Source organism: Cupressus sempervirens, chromosome 2 (assembly GCF_028749045.1).
Source record: "Cupressus sempervirens isolate cs-2001-9-10 chromosome 2, ASM2874904v1, whole genome shotgun sequence".
Taxonomy (NCBI): Eukaryota; Viridiplantae; Streptophyta; class Pinopsida; order Cupressales; family Cupressaceae; genus Cupressus; species Cupressus sempervirens.
In genome coordinates this window covers 428,577,769-428,599,991 of record NC_143119.1, presented here as the reverse complement: position 1 = coordinate 428,599,991, position 22,223 = coordinate 428,577,769, and the positions used below count along the sequence as shown (strand labels likewise).

Genomic DNA, 22,223 nt, shown 5'->3' with positions numbered 1-22,223 from the left:
TCTAAGACTATTTGAACAAATGGCTTCATAATTTATGGTGTACAAAAATTAGGGTATTATTTTTCTTATATTGTAAAAGATCTCTGTTGGATTTCCTGAGGATCGCTACAAATGTAATTGCATTGCCCATAAGGTATATGCTTTCCAAATGACAGTCATCTCTCTTATATCGGATAAAATATGGATAGACATGTCCCTTCATAGGGCATGTCTATTCATTAATATTTAATTAATATAATAGTTTGTTATTAACTATACACACATATATTTGAACATGTATAAGTATCACATATTTAATATATATAATATATATGTAACTTCAGTTTAGTCTCATGATTTCATCCAACTGAAGCTATCAAACATTAACACTCCCTCTCAGCTAGGGAGGATAAACACACAACGACATATTACCTCAATGTAATATAAAGATATTGGGAGCAATGGCCTCTTGAATGTCGACTCATTTGACATTCACCACGTACTCTTTGAGCAATGGCCTCCTAAATGTTAAGTTGCAAGATATTCACCATGTACTGAGAGTAATGGCCTACTGAATGTCAACTCATTTGATATTCACCAAGTACTCTATGTAATGGCCTCCTAAACATCAATTTACATAACATTCACCATGTACTCAAAATGTTCATAAGATATGTGCACACGCATTCTCATAACATTTACCATATAAACATCCACCATGGAAAGTATAATCTATCATGATCTGCATATTCATCATAAGATATCCATCATAATAGAAAATCAAGTTATTGTAAGATCATCACCTTTCAATACCTTATACAGATATAAGTGATAATCATTAAGAAGTCGTCACTTCCTCATGATATACACAAGGGGTAGGCCCATATAGTTATGAAGAATAGTTATGAATTGTAGTCCTCTTAACTATTACAATTTATTAATCACTGGAGAATACATCTCAACATGGTCTACTCCCTTTGAATCAATGCGACCAAAATCACAGAAAGTTGACTAAACCATATTCTCTATCTAATCCCTCTCTTTTAAGGTAACCTTCTAAAGAAATATCAAGCGCCCTCAGAATCTCAATCTCCCTCCTTTTCCTGACATTACTTTATTATATCACACTATTGACCCTCGATGGGTGAGTGTTCCTGAGCTTTGAATTAAAGGTCCCACCACCAATGGGACTTAATCTTTAACTTTGTCCTTTCTTAATAATTTATTCCTATGCTTTCCAAATGTTATAAATCGTATTGTCCCCTTTGAGTTCGCAGATTTCTTTGATTCCATGTCTACCGACCTTGATGTAATATGGAGTGTTATCATGCACTTTATTAGTCTTCATACACACTATTTGGTCCTTTTTTTTCTAAACACCAATAATTATGTTGTTTTTTTTATATGTCCAACCTAGCATATTATAAACCTAGCGTATTATATACCTGCCACAAGAATGCCACTTTGCCAATACATTGGGAGAAAATCTTTTTCTTTTACAACCTGTGTGCATTCTTTATGTCGCTGCATGTATGATACTTATTATCTATTGAAACAAGTCGCTTTGATTGTGCTCATTCGTCTCATGGCCTGCAATAGTCACAGCTGGAGCTTTTCCAATCCAACAAAACATATATATATATATATATATATATATATATATATATATATATATATATATATATATATATATATATATATATATATATATATATATATATATATATATCCTCCTTACAGATGCAACGCTGACTGTATATTCTTTGCTCCTTACAACAGTTTGTTGCCTTTTCTCTTAATGATAATTCAGTGCCTATTAAACTGTGTGTCTTGTTACTTATAATTGCAGATTGCATTTTCTTCTATTGAGTGTCAACAAATAGACTTCATCTGATGTTCTATTCCATGTCTCCAATCTGTGTGTGTAAATTATAATGTTTTCTGTTGGCATGCTTCCCTCCTTATTCCATTCGATGTCGCCTCTCTGCGCACTGAACTATATGACCCTATCATTATGATTATCATTTCTGCTGTAAATCCTCTTCTCCAGTTCTGTGATCATTCCTTAATATCCTTTTCACAGGCAAGATGCTCACTGCTTCCCTCTATATCTTCTATTTGATTAAATTTCTTCCATTGCTTGTATATGATTCCTACATTTGCAATTGGCTCTGATACCATGTTGGATTTCTTGAGGATCACTGCAAATGTAATTGCATTGCCTGTAAGGTATATGCTTTCCAAATGACAGCCATCTATCTTATATTGGATAAAATATGGATTAACATGTCCCTTCATGGGGCATGTATATTCATTAATATTTAATTAATATAATAGTTTGTTATTAACTATACATACATATATATTTGAACATATATAAATATCACATATTCAATAGATATATTATATATGTAACTTCAGTTTAGTCTCATGAGTTTCTCCAACAGAAGCTACCAAACATTAACAGTCTCTTTCTTATCTTGTAACAATTCTAAATGTTGAAAAGAAGCCATTAAAAAATAATTATAGATTATTGATGACGAGACAATAGCATTGGATTATGTGTACTTGAGCAATGAGCCCCCAAACAAGCTCAATAGGCAATTAGGTTCATACCCCTTAATATAGTAACTCGAGGCCCTATTGTTCTTCAAGCCATTTAGATGTCAATCACTTCTTAGAGCCCTCTTGCGGACTCCAAGACTCCTATATGTCCATCCCTTAGCAATTTTGTATGACAAGATAAAAATATCTTCACCACTTAAATGTATACTTCTCTTTACTAAGTGGCAAAACAAGGAATTAGTATTTCAGGCATGGGTAGACCCTCGAGCTCCTATTCTCATTCAATTGGATGCAAATTCCCAAGGTTTCAAAACCCAATCTTCCTCTGAGGGTTAAATTCCACCCTTTAGGCCTAAAAGAGACCAAAATCCAACTAGCCTTTCTAATGCACTTTTCCTCTTGTTATTCAAATTCCTTCTAAACAACAATGTCACCTAATTGCATATTCAAGTACCCTTTTGGGAAGACTTTCAAATTCCTCGGCATTAGGTTTGGGTTCCTCTTTTGACTAGGTCAACCAAAACTTGTTCAAACAGGCCTAATTGACCTAATTGGGCACATTTACAAAACAACTCCACTAAAATGGTCCACACCTCCAAACCAATGCTTGGAAAAGTGTTGCACTGACCTATTGTCACTCTTTACAACCTTTACTTGTACCTACCCATGCTCCCTTTATCTTTGTGAGCCAATTTGTCTCAAATCCACGACCACTCACATAGAGATGACTGGCTAGAACTCGTTGTTTCTCCTAACTCCACTTGGTTTTTTGCATTAGAATGTAAAGTGCATCCCCTCTGCTTGTGTTTCCCCAACGGCCATCGAAATCCAAGGGTGGAAACTCAAGAAAGCCGCAGTTTAATATGCAAATCTTGTCAAACCTAGGGTTCAGACCCATTCTTGCATATACGGGATTTTAGCAACAGTTAGAACATCAAAAATTGCAAAACCACCAGTAAACTTTATCATTCACCGACCCAATTTCTTCAATATGGCACCAAATCAACCCAAAGGCCTTAAAATAGGCTCTACTCAAGTTGCCCAACAAAATTTTGGACTTCTATGACTGTTGGGAGAAGTTGTTCATTGGTATTCTCAAAGTTGTCAAAGTTGTCAAAAGTTTTCAAGCAACTTTTTGACCAATTTTCAATAATTGCAACTTTTGCAAACTTGCACTTTATGACTTCAAAATCAACAATAATTATCCCAAAATGACTAAAAACAACATAAGACCCTATCTACCCAAATCCTAGACCTCAAAGGAATCGTTGATCAAGTTTGACCATGAGGGCTTATACTTGCCTATCATAGCACTAGTCTTACAAAATGGGCCTTATTGCTTTGCAAACTTAACTACTTGGTCCATAAGAAGACCTTATCCCCTCTCAAAGTTTCCTATTACATTTGTTCTACTCATCGCATTCCATGAGCCTTCATGTTCCACCTTGATCTTTATGGGGTGCTCCTGCACCATCATTGGAGCTTGTTGTTTCAGAGTAGTTCTTTGGTCGTCCGAGGCTTATTCATGTAGAACTCAAAAGTGTTGAACTTTGTGCCCTAAGAGGCTTATCATAGGGAAATGTCCCCCTGTTTCTCTAAAATTTCCTACCAAAGCCTTGGAACCTATTAGCAATGTCCAAAGGATGGATAAATCAGACTTGTTCCTCCCTTATACTGATGCAAGGATGTTAATATCTATTAACCCAAGTATTGACCTTCTTGGTAGGATTAATTTTGAACTTGGTCAAGACGTGGTCTCTTGCCCTATCAATTTTCTTGGGATTAATGTTTGTTTCTTGTGTAGGAGGGAAGGCCACTTAAGGCAGAATTGCCCCCTAATAAAAATTGATAACAAGGGCCTAAACCTAAACCTAATGGCAAGGCCTTGTGACTTCTTCCCATCAAACACTGCCTTTACTAGGTAATAAACCCATCACTTTTGGCTCCTCCGATAAAGTCAACGCATCCCGTACCTTTGATACCCTAGAAAGACTATTGGATGCTTTGTACAATAAGAAAGACTTCAATTCCATTATGGACAACATTGTTGATTCATCGCAAGATCTTGGAGAGACCCTTGATGTTGACTCCCTTGACGTTGGGTTAAATGACCAATCTGCTGAAAATAAACCTAGGAAGCTAAATGTCCAGCAATTAGCCATTGGGATAATTAGGAGCTCTAGCTCTAAGCAAGAAAATAGAAGCAACATCAATTCTTGAAAAGTAATGGAAGAGGTTCTCATGAAAAGTATGGACAATAAAGTTTATTCTCCTATCACCACTCACTTAGCCAAGTGGGAAGGGGGAAGCCACAATCAATATATCACCCCTCAAATATCACTGAAATTTTTCACAAAGTTAAACCTGCTACCACAAAAGGAAAAAGAGATGCTTTTACTTTCAATGTCATTCTTTTACGTAATGAGGATGTGAGTAATGCTATTAAGATCATTAGGTTGTTCAACAAATGGCAGGTTAAGCACAATTAATAGATGGGTTTAGTGTATGAAAAGTTGGAAATCACTATTTCAAGTGGTTGGGGGCAAATTGGCTAGAGATAACAAGAGCTTAGAATTTGAACTTACAACAAGTAGATTTTGGCTGAAGACTCATTACACAACAACCCAGCTGATCAAATGGCAAGGATAATCTAACTCGGGCAAGGGAGTCTTTGAGGAAGTTGGAAAACATCCGCTCTTTGCTATTGTAATTCTTTTGTCGATGATGTTCTCTTTGATCATTGGGAATGTGAGGTCTTTTAGAAGAATCCATGTACTTTACAAGAGAATGCGATGGCTACCATCCATATTTGCATCATAGTGTGGAAGAATTATGCATGCCATCCAATATACATATCAGCTCATCCTCTAAGTGCCTGCTAATGTTGAAGCATAAAAAATGACGATATTAATATAAATAGGTCGTTGCTTATGTAGACAAGACCATTTTCACCTCCTCTGTAATTAGTCATCACTGTGTACTTATCTGCAGTGGTTATGATTGATTCTCTTCTTTAATACCTCTTTGTGCCAATTAAGAAAACTCTGTGAGTCAATGAGTAATATCCTTCCCAACTGAGTTACAAAATAGGAACAATCTCTTGCAAGTGCAGATTGTGTGGGTGAGACCGAACGTTGATTAGTGATAGCTCCTTACTCTCAACAAGAATATTCTCTATTCTCCTATGAATGCTTTTAATATTTGGTCGCCTACAATTATTTTGCTATCATTCTCTTCCCTCTGACGTAAATCCATTTGATTTGTACTAAACAAGTAAATTTTATGTTCTCTCATTTGATGTAAAGCCTACGCTTTGTTTAAGTCTTGTTTGGCCAGTACAAGATATTTCTGGTCACTCTAGTTGGGCATTCTAAGATACAAGGAATGGGAAACATATATCAACTTATTTAATAGATTTATACAGCTTCTATTTACAATTATATATAAGTATATTAGCGTTCGCATTATATGTTTTGATTGTCAATTACCAAGAAGGATTTCTCCTATAGTATAAAATGAGATCCAAACGGTGACATCAAGAATGCACATATCTCCACCGACAGTGTCAAACATTGTATGGATGTGTTGTGGATTAACTATCTAGACTTTTACCTGTGTTTGTTCTAGAAATCTAAATATGTGTTTCAATAGTTTGAGTATTATTGTAGTCAATATAAACCTTCCCATAAGGTATCTTGTACTCAATGTTTGCTCGATAGCATTGTTTGGTTTTGCATTGGTTTCCAAGCATACATACATCCGCTATAAGTATTGCCTTAGTGTAAAACATATTTAGAAACAATGTCTAACTCCATGATGGTCAACACATCAACACATTTCAGTGAACAAATAATTCATCGTCTCAATATCTAATCCATTGTCTTTGAGTGAATTCAATGCTTGAGTTTGCAAATTCCAAGCCAACCACCATTATGACCCTTTTATTACTCTTCTTTAATGATTTTTGATTTTTGTAATATGTTTCCTATGGTTGACTGGACAATAAGGAATTACGGTATGTATTCCCTAATTACAAAATTGTGTTATTTGTGTCTTTCTATGATCATTATATTGACACGATGTCATCTCTATCTCAGGCAAAATGTGCTTTATTTGGGCTTCAAATTTTAAAACTTTCTTGTCAGGCAATCGCAACTGAATTATCTAGCAAAGGCCTTCATATTTTCATCACATTTGCCTTTGATGGTTGATGTTTGATGAATTCTAATGAATTTGCATCTAGTATAAAATCTGATGAAAGACTGTTGGGCAGCGGTCGAGGATGTATTGTTTAGTCATGTTTTCTCTGTAGAAATTCCCCAACCTGCAAGTCAAATTCCATGTACTTTTACCGAATTTATTTGGCATATAAGCAATTGTTTAATGAATTGCAAGCATTTTCAAAATATGATGAAATATTCATTCTTACTTATTTTATGACTTATCTTTTTCTCAAGCTGGTAAGAATAGGCTCTGATGCCAATCGTAATGTTCCCTGTTGGGACTTTGGTTAAATATTTCTCCATTAAGCTTCTTGCAAACTTATTTCATATATTCTATGTACATCCTTTTAATTCAAAGAGAATACTTTTATACCACTATTTCAATCTGGTGTGTCATTTAGAGGCAAGGGTTGTGGCTTTTGATTTATAAATTATATATATTCTTGATTTTATTTATTTTTATTAAAAATAGATTTATTTATTTATTATTACTTTTCTTATATCTTGATCTATCATATTTAATTTATAATATATTTTTATTTAAATATATATTATATTGATAATATATTATAAAAAATACTGTTTGTCTTTGATGATGTATACAGTATTAAACATAGTAACACGGGGACGCGTCCCCCCCCTTTTTGCCCGACGTCTCGGAGACTTCAACGCACCGGAGACTTGGGGACTCCGTCTCCCCGTCCCCAACGGTGCCACTAGATTCCACCACCTCCACCGAGGATGGGGGACATCCTGCTATTCACTATTTGCAAATGTTCGATGTTCCAATTCAATGCAATGTTTCAAGTATTCACTCTTTTACATCTTTACATCCTATATTGCAATACATATTTTCATAACTAACATTTTTAAATACCATATGCATAGATATATACACCGCTCTTGTCCCCTGCCGCCGTCCCCCCACCGTCCCCAAATTAAGGCCCCTCTGTCCCCCCGTCCCGAAAACTTGTCCCCTCGTTTCGCCGTCCCCCCGTCCCCCAGGGTGGTGTAACTATGGCATTAAACAACCATTTAATATTAGTTATATTATAATATTTAATTAATATTACTTTTCTATATTTTAAGTATACTCTATTTGTCATAATATCATTAGTTATAATTATATTGGATCATTGTATCATTTTAATATATATTATATTATTTAATATATTATAATATTCATTAAATATATCATTATATTTATTTGTTGTAATAAAATAGTATATTATAATTCTATCATTATTTATATAATAATTATATTGTTCTTGTATATTAATTATCCATAATACAATTCGTATTTTGACAGGGACATCACACAGAGGTCCATGGGTGATGAGATTAATAGTGGACTATTATACTAATTCCTAAGGATGGAGACAAAACTCTTATTAAGAATTGAAGACCCGTCACACTCCTCAATATCTCCTACAAAATATTGGCTAAAATGTTGGCCAAGAAGATGGAAAACATACTTCTTCTATAATCTCTCTAAAACAAACCAGTTTCGTCAAAAAAGGATATATATTGGAAAACTTGCTAGCTTTTTGGGAAGGCATGAGTTGGCCAATAGATTATGGTCAACAGATGTGGATGTTGTTGTCAGATTACAAAAAAATATATATGACAGGATCGAGTGGGGGTTCATATTCATGATGCTAGAGTGCATGGGTTTTCGAAACTTTTTCTTTCAAATGATTCTTACTTTGCTGAATGATGCCAAATCTTAGGTTAAAGTGAATGGTATCAGATCAGAATCTTTCCGACTCTCTAGGTCTATCAGACAGGGGAGTCCACTTGCACCAACCCTATTTATAATTGCAGCAGATGCCCTTTATTACTTATTGAGAGAAACCTCCCTCTCCCCTAGGATCAAAAGGGTTGAATTAGTTGAATTACCTGATGGAGATGAGCTGACCAATATTCAGCTTGCAGATGATAAAATTATAGTTATAATGAAAGAAGACAATATAAATGAGTTAATGAATAAAATAAATGTGTTTTGTCCTAACTCTAGTAGCAAGGTGTCCTTACATAAGTCTATCATGCTTGGGTGGAACAATCATCCTCCACATTGGTGTAGTAGATTCTCCTTATCTTGGGAGGCCTTGACCACCAAGTTAGATATCTGAATTTTGGGCATTCCCTTTGGAATTAACCCAGATTTGAGGGAGATGTGGGAATGGATCAAAGGTAAGATTGACAAGAAGCTTGACAAGTGGAACACCCACTAGCTGTCACATTACAAGTTTGCCAAAAGATTGTCTTCTTATACTATTTACTTTTCTTCAACTTGACTCTTCATTCAAGTGATATCCCCTATTTGAAACCCTAACTATGGTATTTAATAATAAATAATAATCAAATGAAAATTAAAATTAATAATAATAATTAATATGTTTCTATTCATAAAGTCAAATATAAATATTAGTACTTGTACTATATGGAGGTGTATGTACTAAGGAAAATGCCAAATAGACTAAGTTGATAATTAATAAGAAACATCAACTTCAATGTAGAAGATATTAATGGCAATCATGGTCAATGCAAACAGCACATGGTGAGAAAGAATAGTGTAACTTGAAGTGATGTAATAACTTCATAATATAAGACTAAAAGAAGATAATTCATTGGAAAAATTGATATATTATAGAAAGGCAACAGAATGGATGGTGGTCACCGTCTTTGATCATGATAACCTACAATCATGTACTTACAATTGATCAATCAACATAACCTATGCTCCTATAGATGTAATATAATATGTTTAATTGGTGAGAGTGTCATCATATTAATCAATCTAGATTTTTAAAAAGTCCATGAATATAAAATAATCAATAGAAATAAGTAGTCCATTGATAATCAATAAAATAATTAATTAGTAATATACAATTAATAATACTAAACCATATCAATACAATATATTAGTCAATCAGTATATGATTAACTAACACCAATCAATATATATATATATATATAAACACATTCTAAAGTAATTAATTATAAACCAATCAACATATATTCTAACATATTATATTATTAACAAATAAAGAAATTGATGCACTAATAGCCCCAAGAGAAATATATACATATCAAAGTTGACAGGTAAGGGAGGCATTCACGATGGGAAAAAAAAGAAGAATTCAAACCAAGATAAGCAACTCACATGGAATATTCAGAAAACCAATAAGAAGGGATAAGACAATGAGAAGGGATTGATGAAGGGCATTTAAAAAAGATATTAAAACGTGTGAATCATCCCTAAAAGGGAATGAGAGGAGCTTACGTGACACTTTCGGACGTATATAGGAAAGAGGAGTTTAAAACATATGAATCATACTATACTCCACTTAAAAAGAAGAATTACTAATAAGAAGGGAATTTTTATTAAGGTATTAATAAAAGCCCTTCGCTAAAGAGAAAGTGAGGAAGGATTGCATGAACAAGGTGGAGTATAAAGAGTACGAACAACATAGAACAGTCATATTATAAGTTAAATTAAGGTATATTGTATTATTAATGATTCCTTTCAACATTATGTTAATAATAGATATTATAATTGTAATATATGTGAAAGTGTATATGTATATATACAATTACTTAATTACTCAATTATATATGTAGATATAAATGAAAACTCTCAAAAATATATATATATTATCATTTAAATTTTATATGTCCACTAACAATTTGAAAAGACATTTCATAATGAGATCAGTATAATACCTTAAGGGTAAGAGGTTAATCAAAACATTAATGGTGTCAATATGAGAGATTGATAATCTCCGACTGACATGACTATGACTTCTATAATCTTTATAATGTCAATATGTGAGATTAATATAATCTCTATTTCACTGACATGCCTGAGACTAATGAATCTCTATAATGTCAGTATGTGAGACTAATGGTCTCCATCTGATGGACATGTCTGAGATTGTCAACAACTCTACAATGTCAGTATCTAAGATTGATATAATCTCCACCTAAACCGACATGCCTGAGATTAATGTGCCAGAGTATTCTAATGATGTCAACATATGCATATGTGATTGGCCTTGGATAGAGGATATCCTATCCAAGAAGAATCATAAGGGGTGCACTCCAGAGAAGACAGTGGAATAACTAAAGGTTAGGAAACCCGATTGGGAGATGTCTTTAAGGTGTGGAGTTAGGATAGAGGGTAGAATATAATAGCTAGAATTATTATTATTTATTTCTAACATTTACTTTGCAGGTATTACTTGTCCCAAGTTAACCCTAATAATGGGACATTACATGAATTCAATTATATCCAGAGATAGACCAAAGAGTTTCTATGGTCAGATGGTAGAGGGAATAAAAAGAGGCATGTTTTAAATTGGAAGTGGTGTACCATAAGTTCATTTATTAGTGGGTTGGGGTTGAAGGACTTGAGAACTCAGGTTATTGCTTTAATAGTGAAACGGATTGGCAAGGCAGTTTAGGGAGAGGAGCCTTAGAAGGTCTAGGTAAGACATAACATTGCTAGTGTTGTCCCTCTCAAAGGTACCTTCTGGAGGGGGCTGCACTTAAATGACTAGTCGGCAGGTCACTTCTCTATGAAAGTTGATGGATCCAATGTGTTCAAAACTGTATGGAAGGGATGGGAAACTGTAAGTGAGAAAGTTTCTAAATAACAATATTGTAGTTAGTGACAAACTGATTTGGGGCGAGAGATTAATTTAGTGCAAAATAATGCATGGTGGAAAGCATTTGGCACTACTTCAAGGGTGCTCTGCCAAGTACCATAAAGGTATAAAATATTTTTCAGATATTATAAAAGTTGCAGTGTAACCCGGGTGCGCGCACCCGGGTCAAAACCCCGGCGCACCTGGTGCGCGTAAGCACCCGATGTGGGTGCGTCACGCACCCGAGTACCCCCGCCGGGAGTTTTTCTGCTGCCGCACTGGTCAAGCACCCAGGGGGGACGCAGTGCTTGGGTGCTTCCAGGGTGCTTGGGTGCGCAGGTGCTTCCTGGGTGCTCGCGAGGTGCTTCCTGGGTGCTTCTCGAGTGCTTGCAGGGTGCTTCCTCGGTGCTCGCGGGGTGCTTCCCGAGTGCTTGCAGGGTGCTTCATGGGTACTCACTTTGATATGGCTATAATACATTATTATTATTTCATTGTTTCATGCTATTCGGCTCATTGTCATCATGAGCATCTTTATGATATATGATATTCATAGAATCATATTTGAAGAATGAATTTTGAATCTTGCATCTTGAACTAAGTTGATTTGTTAAATGGTCATTAGTAATGGTTATGAAGTTTCAAGTTTCAAGTTTGAACTTATGGTTTGTGAATCACATTTCAATTTTCTCTTTTCATTGTATTCAACTATATTTGGTATGTTAATGTTATATAAAATATTGAAGTATCATTTCATAATTAGCATTTTCAATCATATATATTATATATATACTATGCAACCCCCTCCCTCCACTCCCCCTCCTCCCCTACCCCCCCACCCCCCCTCCGCTCCCCCACCGCCGCACCCCCGCCGTCCCCAAATTGAGGCTTTTTTTTTCTCGCACCCGAAACTCGTCCCGACGTCCCCCCGCACCGCCGCGCCCCCGCGCCGGGGTAACACTGAAAAGTTGGCAAGTTAATAAGTTGGAATGAATTGGGACAGAAGTTCAATATTCCCCCTACCCAGTAGAAAACTACTCAGTTGTTAGGGAAGACTCTGCTTTTCTGTCTCTCACTAGAGACTGTACTTGTGATGACAATACAATGGCCTGCTATAAGTAGCCGGATGGAACCTATCTCGCCGATACCAAAGCCAAATATATAAAGAGCTTCCTGTCTGAAAGCCAAGACACCCTCCTCCATGTAAATTCTTGCTGGATTACAGAAATTGACCTTTTGAGTTCGCAAAGAATCTTCATTAACCTCTGGGCCATTCTGATTGAACCCAAAGGAAGTGTTTTAAATGGTAGCTCCTCCTACACAGCATTCCAGTCAAAATGCCCGATTGGGAACCAAATTTGTGCTCCGGTGCAGACTCCCTGAATGAATTGGGACAGAAGTTCAATATTCCCCATACTCAGTGGAGAAACTACTCAGTTGTTAGCGAAGACTGTGCTTTTCTGTCTCTCCCTTATGACTGTAGTTGTGACAACAATACAATGGCCTGGTATAAGTAGCCAGATTAAACCGATCTCCCCAATACCAAAGCCAGATATATCTAGAGCGTCCTGTCTGAAAGCCAAGACACCCTCCTCCATGTAAATTCTTGCTGGACTACAGAAATTGACCTTTTGAGTTCGCAAAGAATCTTCATTAACCTCTGGGCCAGTCTGATTGAACCCAAAGGAAGTGTTTTAGATGGTAGCTACTCCTACACAGGATTCCAGTCAAAATGCCCGATTGGGAACCAAATTTGTGCTCTGGTGCAGACTCCCCAAATCTATTTATCAAATGTTTTTTGGATGTTTGTTTGCTAGAGAAATGTGGGGACTGTTTGGCCTTGTTATGAACAAAAATTTTGAAATAATCAACATTCTTTCCTGTACTATTCTGAGCCATAGGAACCATTGTAATTTTTTCTCATCTATTTTATCTACAAATGTGGGGACTGTTTGGCCTTGTTATGAACAAAAATTTTGAAATAATCAACATTCTTTCCTGTACTATTCTGAGCCATAGGAACCATTGTAATTTTTTCTCATCTATTTTATCTACTAAAATTCTATGGTGTATCTAGAACTTGTGTAATGACAATATATTTTATGGCAAAGACAAGTACCTTACTGAGTCTCTGTGGAGACTCGTTGTTTACTACATCGATGTGCTAGTGTCAGCAGTAATGTGATTGAATGAAAAGGAATTTCTGGACCTACCACATGATGGAGCAGTAAGGGTGCTCAGAGAAGAGATCTCCAGGGCTATACATGGACCTAGTTCTCTTCAGAGCATACGCCTTTCAAGATTGCACTTCATGGCTGAGATTAATGACCAGTGAAGAAAGGAGGAACAAGACTGAGTGCAACCTGTTGCTGCTTGAATTTAGCCACTGTCCCTGTTGTACCTGATGCTGTACCAGTTGCTGAGGCAGTGAATCACCCTTACAGCCAAGGCAAGGGGATGATAAAGTGCTCTTCTGGATAAAGGGTTCTTTGGGGTGGAGTTGATAGGAGGCATAATGAAGGAATATGGTGCATTTTGAGTCTATATACTCTCATTTTGTATCATCTCTGTACTTAAGTGAATTATCCATGCCGGTCGTTCTATAATTTTTGCAAATGTAATCAGCAATTCACTCAGGGTGTAAATGTTTTGTAATCTTTTTGAGCTGATAGTTCATATGTAAACAGTGGCTTAGTGTTGGCAGTGACAGTCAGTGACAGCAATCAGTGACTTAACTGATCTCCGGATCTTCCTGTTGAAATTTTGATGCATTGTACTTAATAGAAAAATATATATGTTAACAATATGAAATATTCCTATTCTATCTAATCTAACTTTCTACAAACTTTGAATAAAACCTCAATATGATTTTGTCTCATTTAGGTATCTCTGGGTAAAAGTTTATGAATTTCTCATCCTCTATGTACTTAACATTTCTGCAAATCTCAAAGAAAACCTAAATGTGGTTTTGTGTCTTTTGGGCAATTGCATATAGAAATTCTATTAACCTCTCCTCCTCTAATATATCTAACCCAGTATAACACCGGTGCCAGGGGGCACTGAGACGAGTTTCCAGGATGTGAAAAAAGGGCCTCAGGTTGGGGATGGTGTGGGGGCACCGGGGGCGGTGCTGCATACTGTACATATAGAATGTAATATCCCCACTCGAAATATCTTCTAATTAAGGGACAACTAACTTTAATCTTTCATTCTTATTATAGATTACAATCCTGTTTCCTGTGAATGGAAATATAAGTCAATAATACATAAGATGATTAATATCAATGTCAATACTACCTCTGATTTAGTTAAGTGGGTGCCCCTTAATGAATTTGGATTTAACAGATAACTTTATAGCTGTATCAGTTATGGTAGAGTAATCTGCAAAATGATCCCCCTTATAGTTGCTTATAATAATTGTGTGCCTATGCTGGGTGTCAATAATGCGAAGTGTTCAATGGAGCCTATCTTAGGATAGATGGAATTAGTTGAAATCTGATCTGAATGGACAAGATATTAATATGGTGTTTTGTTGATATGAATGGTGATCTGATATAATATGATTTCTGGGATTATATCCACTTCTGGAATTTTATACTGATATAATTATGTATCCTTGCAACAATAATAGTGTCATCTCTTATGAGTGAAATAAGTCACTCGTTTTCTTGAGAAGCTGTAACCATGTACTCTCTGAATCTTGCTTGTCCTAAGTACTCACTATTGCTAAAATATTTGTTGCCAATGCACTTCTTGCTGTAACCAATGATCTGGCATTAAGGTTTTTAATCTTAAAAACACTGAAGTTATTATCCGTCTGAGAATGCTGAGCATAAATTCCCTATTCAATTTTTGAGTATCATCCGTGATTGAGAGGAAGAGATGTAATTGCTATTATTAATTTTAACAATCTGTTCTTGCCCAGTTACTCCTCCTGTTCGATGATATTGTAGTTTTCCTTGTCCACCATATTAATTCCACCTTTTAATAATCTCAGACTTTTATGTTTTATTGCTGTCATTCTCCCTATCTATTCCAGTGTTTTGCTGCTTCTTGAAATATATTGAAATTCCTAGAGTTGATAGAAAGATCCACGCTGGTCCCTTACAGTGGTATAATTCTTTCAAGAGCACAATATGAACTGGACTTGTATATTGAATTGAATGTCTATCTCTGACTTATATTCAGTTCCGAGATTCTTCCATTAATCTTTATATTCTCATTATCGAAGAGTCGAGTATTTAGTCAACAAATGAAATTTCTTTCTCCTTCAAGGATCGTACACTCCCATAGACTAATCACTTAATTCATAATTGGTTTATAATTATTTGTCAAAGTGACAATATTCTATAGCAAATTGCTGAGGTTATATACAATGCGTGACTAATATCTCCTTGCTTCATACGATAGTCTATTTCATTTGTTGTTCTGTAGTCAACATCGTTCTATTATTGGTAGACTCAGAAGTTTATTTATTGTGGACTCCCCAAAGAATTCATTGCTAATAAATCTGCAAATTTTGCCACTATCGTTCAATATATATTTTCTCTGAATGTATCGTATAGGGAAGTATCAACCTCTCCTTGCTATTATTATCAAATATTATGGTGATGTATGTCATAGTATTTTGAATAGTATCAGGGGTCTAGACTCTGGTTAAGGCGTCTTATTTCCTGTGAGCCATATTACTATTGTCATTAGAATTCCTTCTATGTAGTTGGTTCCTTTATTAGACTTCTCCCTTTCATTTATTATGATCAATGCTTATTAATGGTCTTTTTTTGGGCAACTCTTGCTAGAAATTTAAAGTAGTGGTTGTTTATAAAATGTCTCCTACGAATTTCCAATAAGTTTCAGATCCGCATGTAAGCCCATACTCAAATTCTTGTGTGGGTAGCGACACTTTTCCCTAATGTCTCCCTACGAATCCAAAATTTATCCATCACTCATCCTGCAAAATTCTAGTGGTGCAGAGTCAACATGATCTAGACTGAACCTTTAGAAAGATACTCATTAGTGAGACTAACCCTATTTTTAATGGTCCTACAAGGAGAACAACATCATTAGAAGAATGTGGCCGACCAAAACCAGTTTTATCGGGTATGCAAGAGGAAATAGTTATGACAATAACGAACGCTATATTATTCCAATGTTCCCTTGGAGTTGTCGTGCCTTTTGGATGCATTGCCACAAAACCAAAAGTTTTCCACCAAGATTCTGGTGGCATATACAGTATGATCGATACTAATCTTTGAGAGAGATACTCATCAGGAAGAAGCCATCTATTCCCAATTTTCATAAGACGATCAGCAATATGGGAAAAATGATCCTAATAAACTTAGCTCTATCAGCAAAAAAAAGAGAAAATTGAAACTAAATTAATAATAGTGCACTAAATGATTCTAATATGCCCTTTAAGCTACCACACCATTTGGGATTGTTGTTGCAAAACCCAAGGTGGCAGCCAGATCCACATGTAGTTCCTAACTCTGCAATATATAATATTAAAATCTCTCCCGTAATAGATACTCAATTTAAACTTAACAACAATTCTAGGGTTATCTTCTCTTCTTGGCAAATATCGATTCACTTTCTTCAAAGATCCTAAATTCATTTGACCTTCTTTACAATTGCATGCTTCCTTGATGGATTACCAAAATGTAAATTTATAAGAGTACCAATACAAAACAAATCCTAGTCACAGCTCAACATCCCCACACGGAAAAACAATTCTTATGGAAGTTTGTTATGGTTGTCTTATATTACCCAAATTCCTTCAACTCTCATTTCTCAACTGCACAATTAGTGTAGCCATAAAAGAAGGGAAGTTATTCTGAACAAGGATGGTAAGATCATTGTTCTTTACAATTTGGATATGGTTGATCAGGGCCTTGAGTCGAAATGTCCTTTCCCCAGGGAATACAATCAAGGATTCAGTCTCCCTTGACCAACAGCCAAGTGCTTACTTGTTGGGCAGAGTACTAATGCAAATGACATGGAACTAAGTGCCATTTTCTCCATTGTCTCAATAGGGCAAAAATTATTGTGAAAAAAAAATATGATATGACAAACATCACAATGGTGTGGAAGAAACCAAGATATCATATAAAAGAAGATGAAAAGGACATACTTTAGCATTATGTAAGGTGGTTTAGCAAATGATGATATTTGATAATATTGGCTGCATAAGTTGCCGATTTGGGTTCGGGGATGGATTCAGGTTCAAATTCGGCTTCGTGGGTTCAGGCAAAAAAAAAAAATCCCATTTGGGACCATGGAAGGGTTCTTCAGTGTGTGAGTGTATGTGTGGGTGTGCGTGTGTGTATACAAAAAAAAAAAGAGAAACATGCATAATTGCAAAACTAAGTCATTTCACAATATGAATATATGTTACTTGATCGTTGATCAATGCCAAATGTCAGCGATAACATTAAATACTCGCTCATTAATCTATCTTCATGATTGTAAAGACAATCATACATTGAATTACTAAATTGCAAAACATAGACTAGTTCGTCAATTAATAAAGTTGCAAACATAATGATAAATGAAAAGTGTTTAGTAGTTTATCAATGATCATACTATGAAATGCCCTTCAAGGGTCAAATGGGTAGTCAAAAAATGAGGGATCAATGGCTTCATCCCTGGCTACAACTATATCTAGATCCTTATCATTGGAACCCAAACCGGTTCCACTAGTCCCAGATGTTGCTATATCATCCTCTTCCTCCTCAACATGAGAGATTAGATGAGTGAAATGTTTTTTATTAGGTTCCTTTTAGGTTTAGATAAAAAAAATTAAAATTAAAAACACTCTTTAAAGTTGTTTTATTTCACGTTTTGGACCCTACTGCCCCAGGTCCTCCCGGGGTTGCCGTGGGTTCGCTATGGGTTCACCCAGGTTTGCTCCAGCATGGACCCGGGCGAACCTACAGCCCGAAATAAGGACCCTGCCCAGAGCCACAGCAAACCCAGACGTGAATCCAGACCTGCGAGGACCCAGACCCCAATCCGAGCAGCAGGGGACGAATCCAGTAACAATAAAGATGGAAATCTACAACTGCAAGGAAGCTTAAAAAGAAAAGGATATCATGCCTAGAAGAGTCAAAATAAAATGGCATTGACCAAGGCATGGATGAGGTACGAGAATATTGCACATTGAGAAACAAGAGGCTCTGAAGCTTGCAAAATAATATTTTTACATCAAATGATCTGCAGTGGAGATAGTATTTTGTTATGTATTGAATAACTCATGCTGATGTCAGATACAAAGCATTATCCTACATTATATATAAGCTGGTGACAATATGATGCATCACCATAAACTTATAATATTAGTCAATGTTTTATATTATTATTAGATTGATAATATTATTATTTAATATTAAACAAAATAGTATGATGTTATGTATCTGACAAAATAGCACTGGCCATTATAATTGTAAAGATGGGAAGGAAAGGTCAAAGAACGTTAGTTTGGCCCTATTGTATACCTTATTAGTTTTCACCAACACAACATAACAAAATTCTGCTAAAATGTTGTATTCTAAATGAAATTAGAACTAGATCACAGATAGCATTTATTTTTAAACTTAGGCTTTGCATAGCTTATTTAATAGATTCCACCTCTTAAAATGAAAAACATTAATGAAAGATTTTTCATAATTTAAAAACCATAGTGTTTTTTCAAAATCGCAGATAAGCCAACATATACAAGAAAGTAAAACTAAATAATTTATAATGCCAATGGATACGAAAGGAGAAAGAATGGTAACTTAGCTTGATTCAAGTTTGGTCATTTTACATGGTCTATAGGACAGTTCATTAGTTGAAATGTATATGAGTCACTTCTTATTAAATGAACAAGGCTAAAAGACTTTAAAAGTGCCAAAATGGATATGCATGAGTCACTCACTTATCATTGGATGCTTGATTTGTTGCCGGTTGAGAAGATGGCTGGTTACTTATTTCCTTTGAGATATCTATAAGCAAAAAAGAAGAAACACACATTCAATTCAAATATACAAGACTACAATTCAAAAAATAATATGGATAATATAAAACTTCTTGACAATAGAAATTAGAAGTAAGCTTAATCTATATTAATACCAGATAAAATGTACTTTTTATTTCTCTCTAAAGCAATCAGACTAGGCATCAGAATTAAATCATACCCGAATAGCAAACACAAACTACTTTTACATTCTCCTCTTGAGGAAAATGAGCATATCCAAAATTATAAAACATCATACGATGGTTACTAAAGCTTGAAAGAGCTTTGCACATTATCATGAATAATGTCCTCCCTTTGGCTTTCTTAAATAAAACTTGGCAAGAACTAGGTCCCAGTGCACAAGCAATGCAGACACTATTACTCGTAAGAAGATGCTTTTAAATAATTTTGAAGAAATAGATGACCAACCTAAGTATGATTTCAGAGCTTTTTGAAGATTTCCATACTTCTTTCCTGCAGATTCTTTCAGCATATATTCAAAAGATCGAGTCACAAAGGCACCTGCTGCCCCAGCCATTGAAAGACTTTATCCAACAGTATCCTTCAAGTATTGCTTTCTGATTGACTCTCCTATCCGAATGCAATAATGCATTGCCTGATCTACACAAGTAAACAATAAATATTCCAGAAATTAATTTGAGAAATTAAAAAGAAAAACCCTGCATATCCTTCCCACTCTCTACGCTGCAATTCTATCAAATTGGAGCAATACGCAATTACAAAGGAAACAAAACACAGTGTTTGTTAGTTAAATATATAAATATGGAACTGGCATATAAAGACGAAACTTGTCTCACATCACATGATTGGCAAAAATAAGTTTTAATGTGTCCCTCCAAAAATTAATGATTGGACAGAGTGGAAGATTACTGCTAGAAAATGTTAAATGAGTTTCCCTGATCTGTAATTAAGCATTCAGACAAAATCATGATGTATGTAATGTGGCGCTGAACAAATGGACTGCAAGGAAGTAGACATTAGAAGACAGCATGGTTTCTGGACTAAGGGAAAATGCATATATATTAAAGATGAATTGCGGAAACAGAATTTATATCTAGCATATATTCTAAAAGATGTTCACAAAGATACTAATAAGAACAAGCATAATAATGGGGTTCTGAATTCTCAATGATAATTTCTTTATAAAGACTTTAAGAAAATTTTGACAATGTGATAGGAAAGGTCATAACGTGTGCTGTTGAGAAATTTCTTCAGATATTTATCTAGTCATCTTTATATAGACAACAAGAATACTTCAAAACAGCAAATGAAAAAACAAAATTTCTCTGTGCAATAAAAATTTCTTTCATGTTTCTAATTGATCTTCTTTACCTACACAACAGAATTTTCACAGGAGTGGTGGCAGCTTCAATCGTTACAAGGAATCCATACTTTCAATGCTAAATTACGGAATTCCCATATAGTTCAAATTTCTCACCAAATTGCTTTAATCTTCAAAACAGATGACAATATTTAATTATACAATGTATAGTACAAGGCATGCAAGATCTCCAATGTCACTGCTACACCGAATAAATTTTAAACCACATAATCTAAACTCAGCAGACCCGTTTTACACTTGGACTCAACCTCGCAGACCAATTTGAAAAAAACTCTGCAAGACTCATAAATTAAAACCACAAATTTCAGCTTGACCTCAGAATCTATATTCTCGGGTATTTGACACTACCAAATCGTTCGTTGATATATATATAAGTGTATCTTATTTTTATCATACAGTGGCAACTCGTCATACAGATTTTGGCAGGCCATTTTCATTAGACAAAAAAACCAACATACATATAGTTTCACAAATGTAACATACAAACTTCAGTGAGTCGTTTTGACGAACAATTTGTATGAGTTTTTCATAATACTTTTTTCGGTGATTTCTTAAATGTTTTTTTAAGCAGGTGCAGACGAGAATCTTCAGCGGCATCACTCATGTTGCTTCCATAGTTAAAGTACGAAGCTTAGCTTGTATTTCTCCGGCTAGATCGTCAATTCAAAAACACAGATCTGCTTAAAATCAACCGAGCTCAAAGATCGCCTTATGCATTACTAAATTACCATCATCTTTACGACATGCCAAGCATTTAACAGATTCAAACCCAGCGCATCGCGCAGAATAACCTAACTTCGGAATTAAAATAGCAAGTACAGTCAATGCATTTTTTTCTCTATTGATCTGTCCAGTTTTACCACGCAAATATGAATGGCAGCTGGAAATTCAAAAACACTGTACAAAAATTGAAACCTTTTGTTTAAATATTTAAATTCTGCCAGATTGAAAAGAAGCGAGACGGAGGAAAAAAACAAACCTGTGAGATCAGTTTGACGCAGGGTTGAAGCAGAGGAGGATCCTAGTGCGATTGTTATGCGAGGGGGTATACCTCTACAAAGGAATTGATAAAGAAGGTGGCCTGTAGATCTAGAAACGCCTGTAATGCCCTCTCTCCACCTCGATTCACATGAGGTGTTGCATAGTGCGAAATACTAGTTATGGGATATCTTCAATTTTCAATCTCAGTTACCCGATTAAATTTCTGGGCCAAAGAAAAAGTATTTACCTACGAGCTTTAATCTTTTTTTTTTCAAGAGTAAGTTTTTAATTTGGGGACTTTTTGAAGCATCATATTCTTATGAATGGAAAATTCACTTTCACTAATGTTTGTCAAGGCTAATTATACGAAACGCAATTAAGCGTAATTACAAGTGTTTATCAAGGCTAATTATATGATGGGCAATTAAGCATAAATTGAGAAGGGTAAGTTTGTAACTTGGTGGTCTTTCATT

The 22,223-nt window shown here is 35.2% G+C and overlaps 1 protein-coding gene across 1 annotated transcript in view; it reads right to left on the bottom strand.

The window, feature by feature from the left end:
- Positions 1-21,978, bottom strand: part of ATMIN7 (HOPM interactor 7) — a 114,348-nt gene extending 92,370 nt beyond the window's left edge. The window contains exons 1-3 of the mRNA XM_089814033.1: positions 21,749-21,978; positions 19,836-20,027; positions 19,329-19,395 (exon numbers count right to left, since the gene is read on the bottom strand). Of these exons, the coding sequence (XP_089670159.1) occupies positions 19,329-19,395; positions 19,836-19,944 (176 nt within the window). The 5' untranslated portion in view covers positions 19,945-20,027; positions 21,749-21,978. The remainder of the gene's footprint in view (positions 1-19,328; positions 19,396-19,835; positions 20,028-21,748) is intronic.
- Between the last annotated feature and the right edge of the window lie 245 nt (positions 21,979-22,223).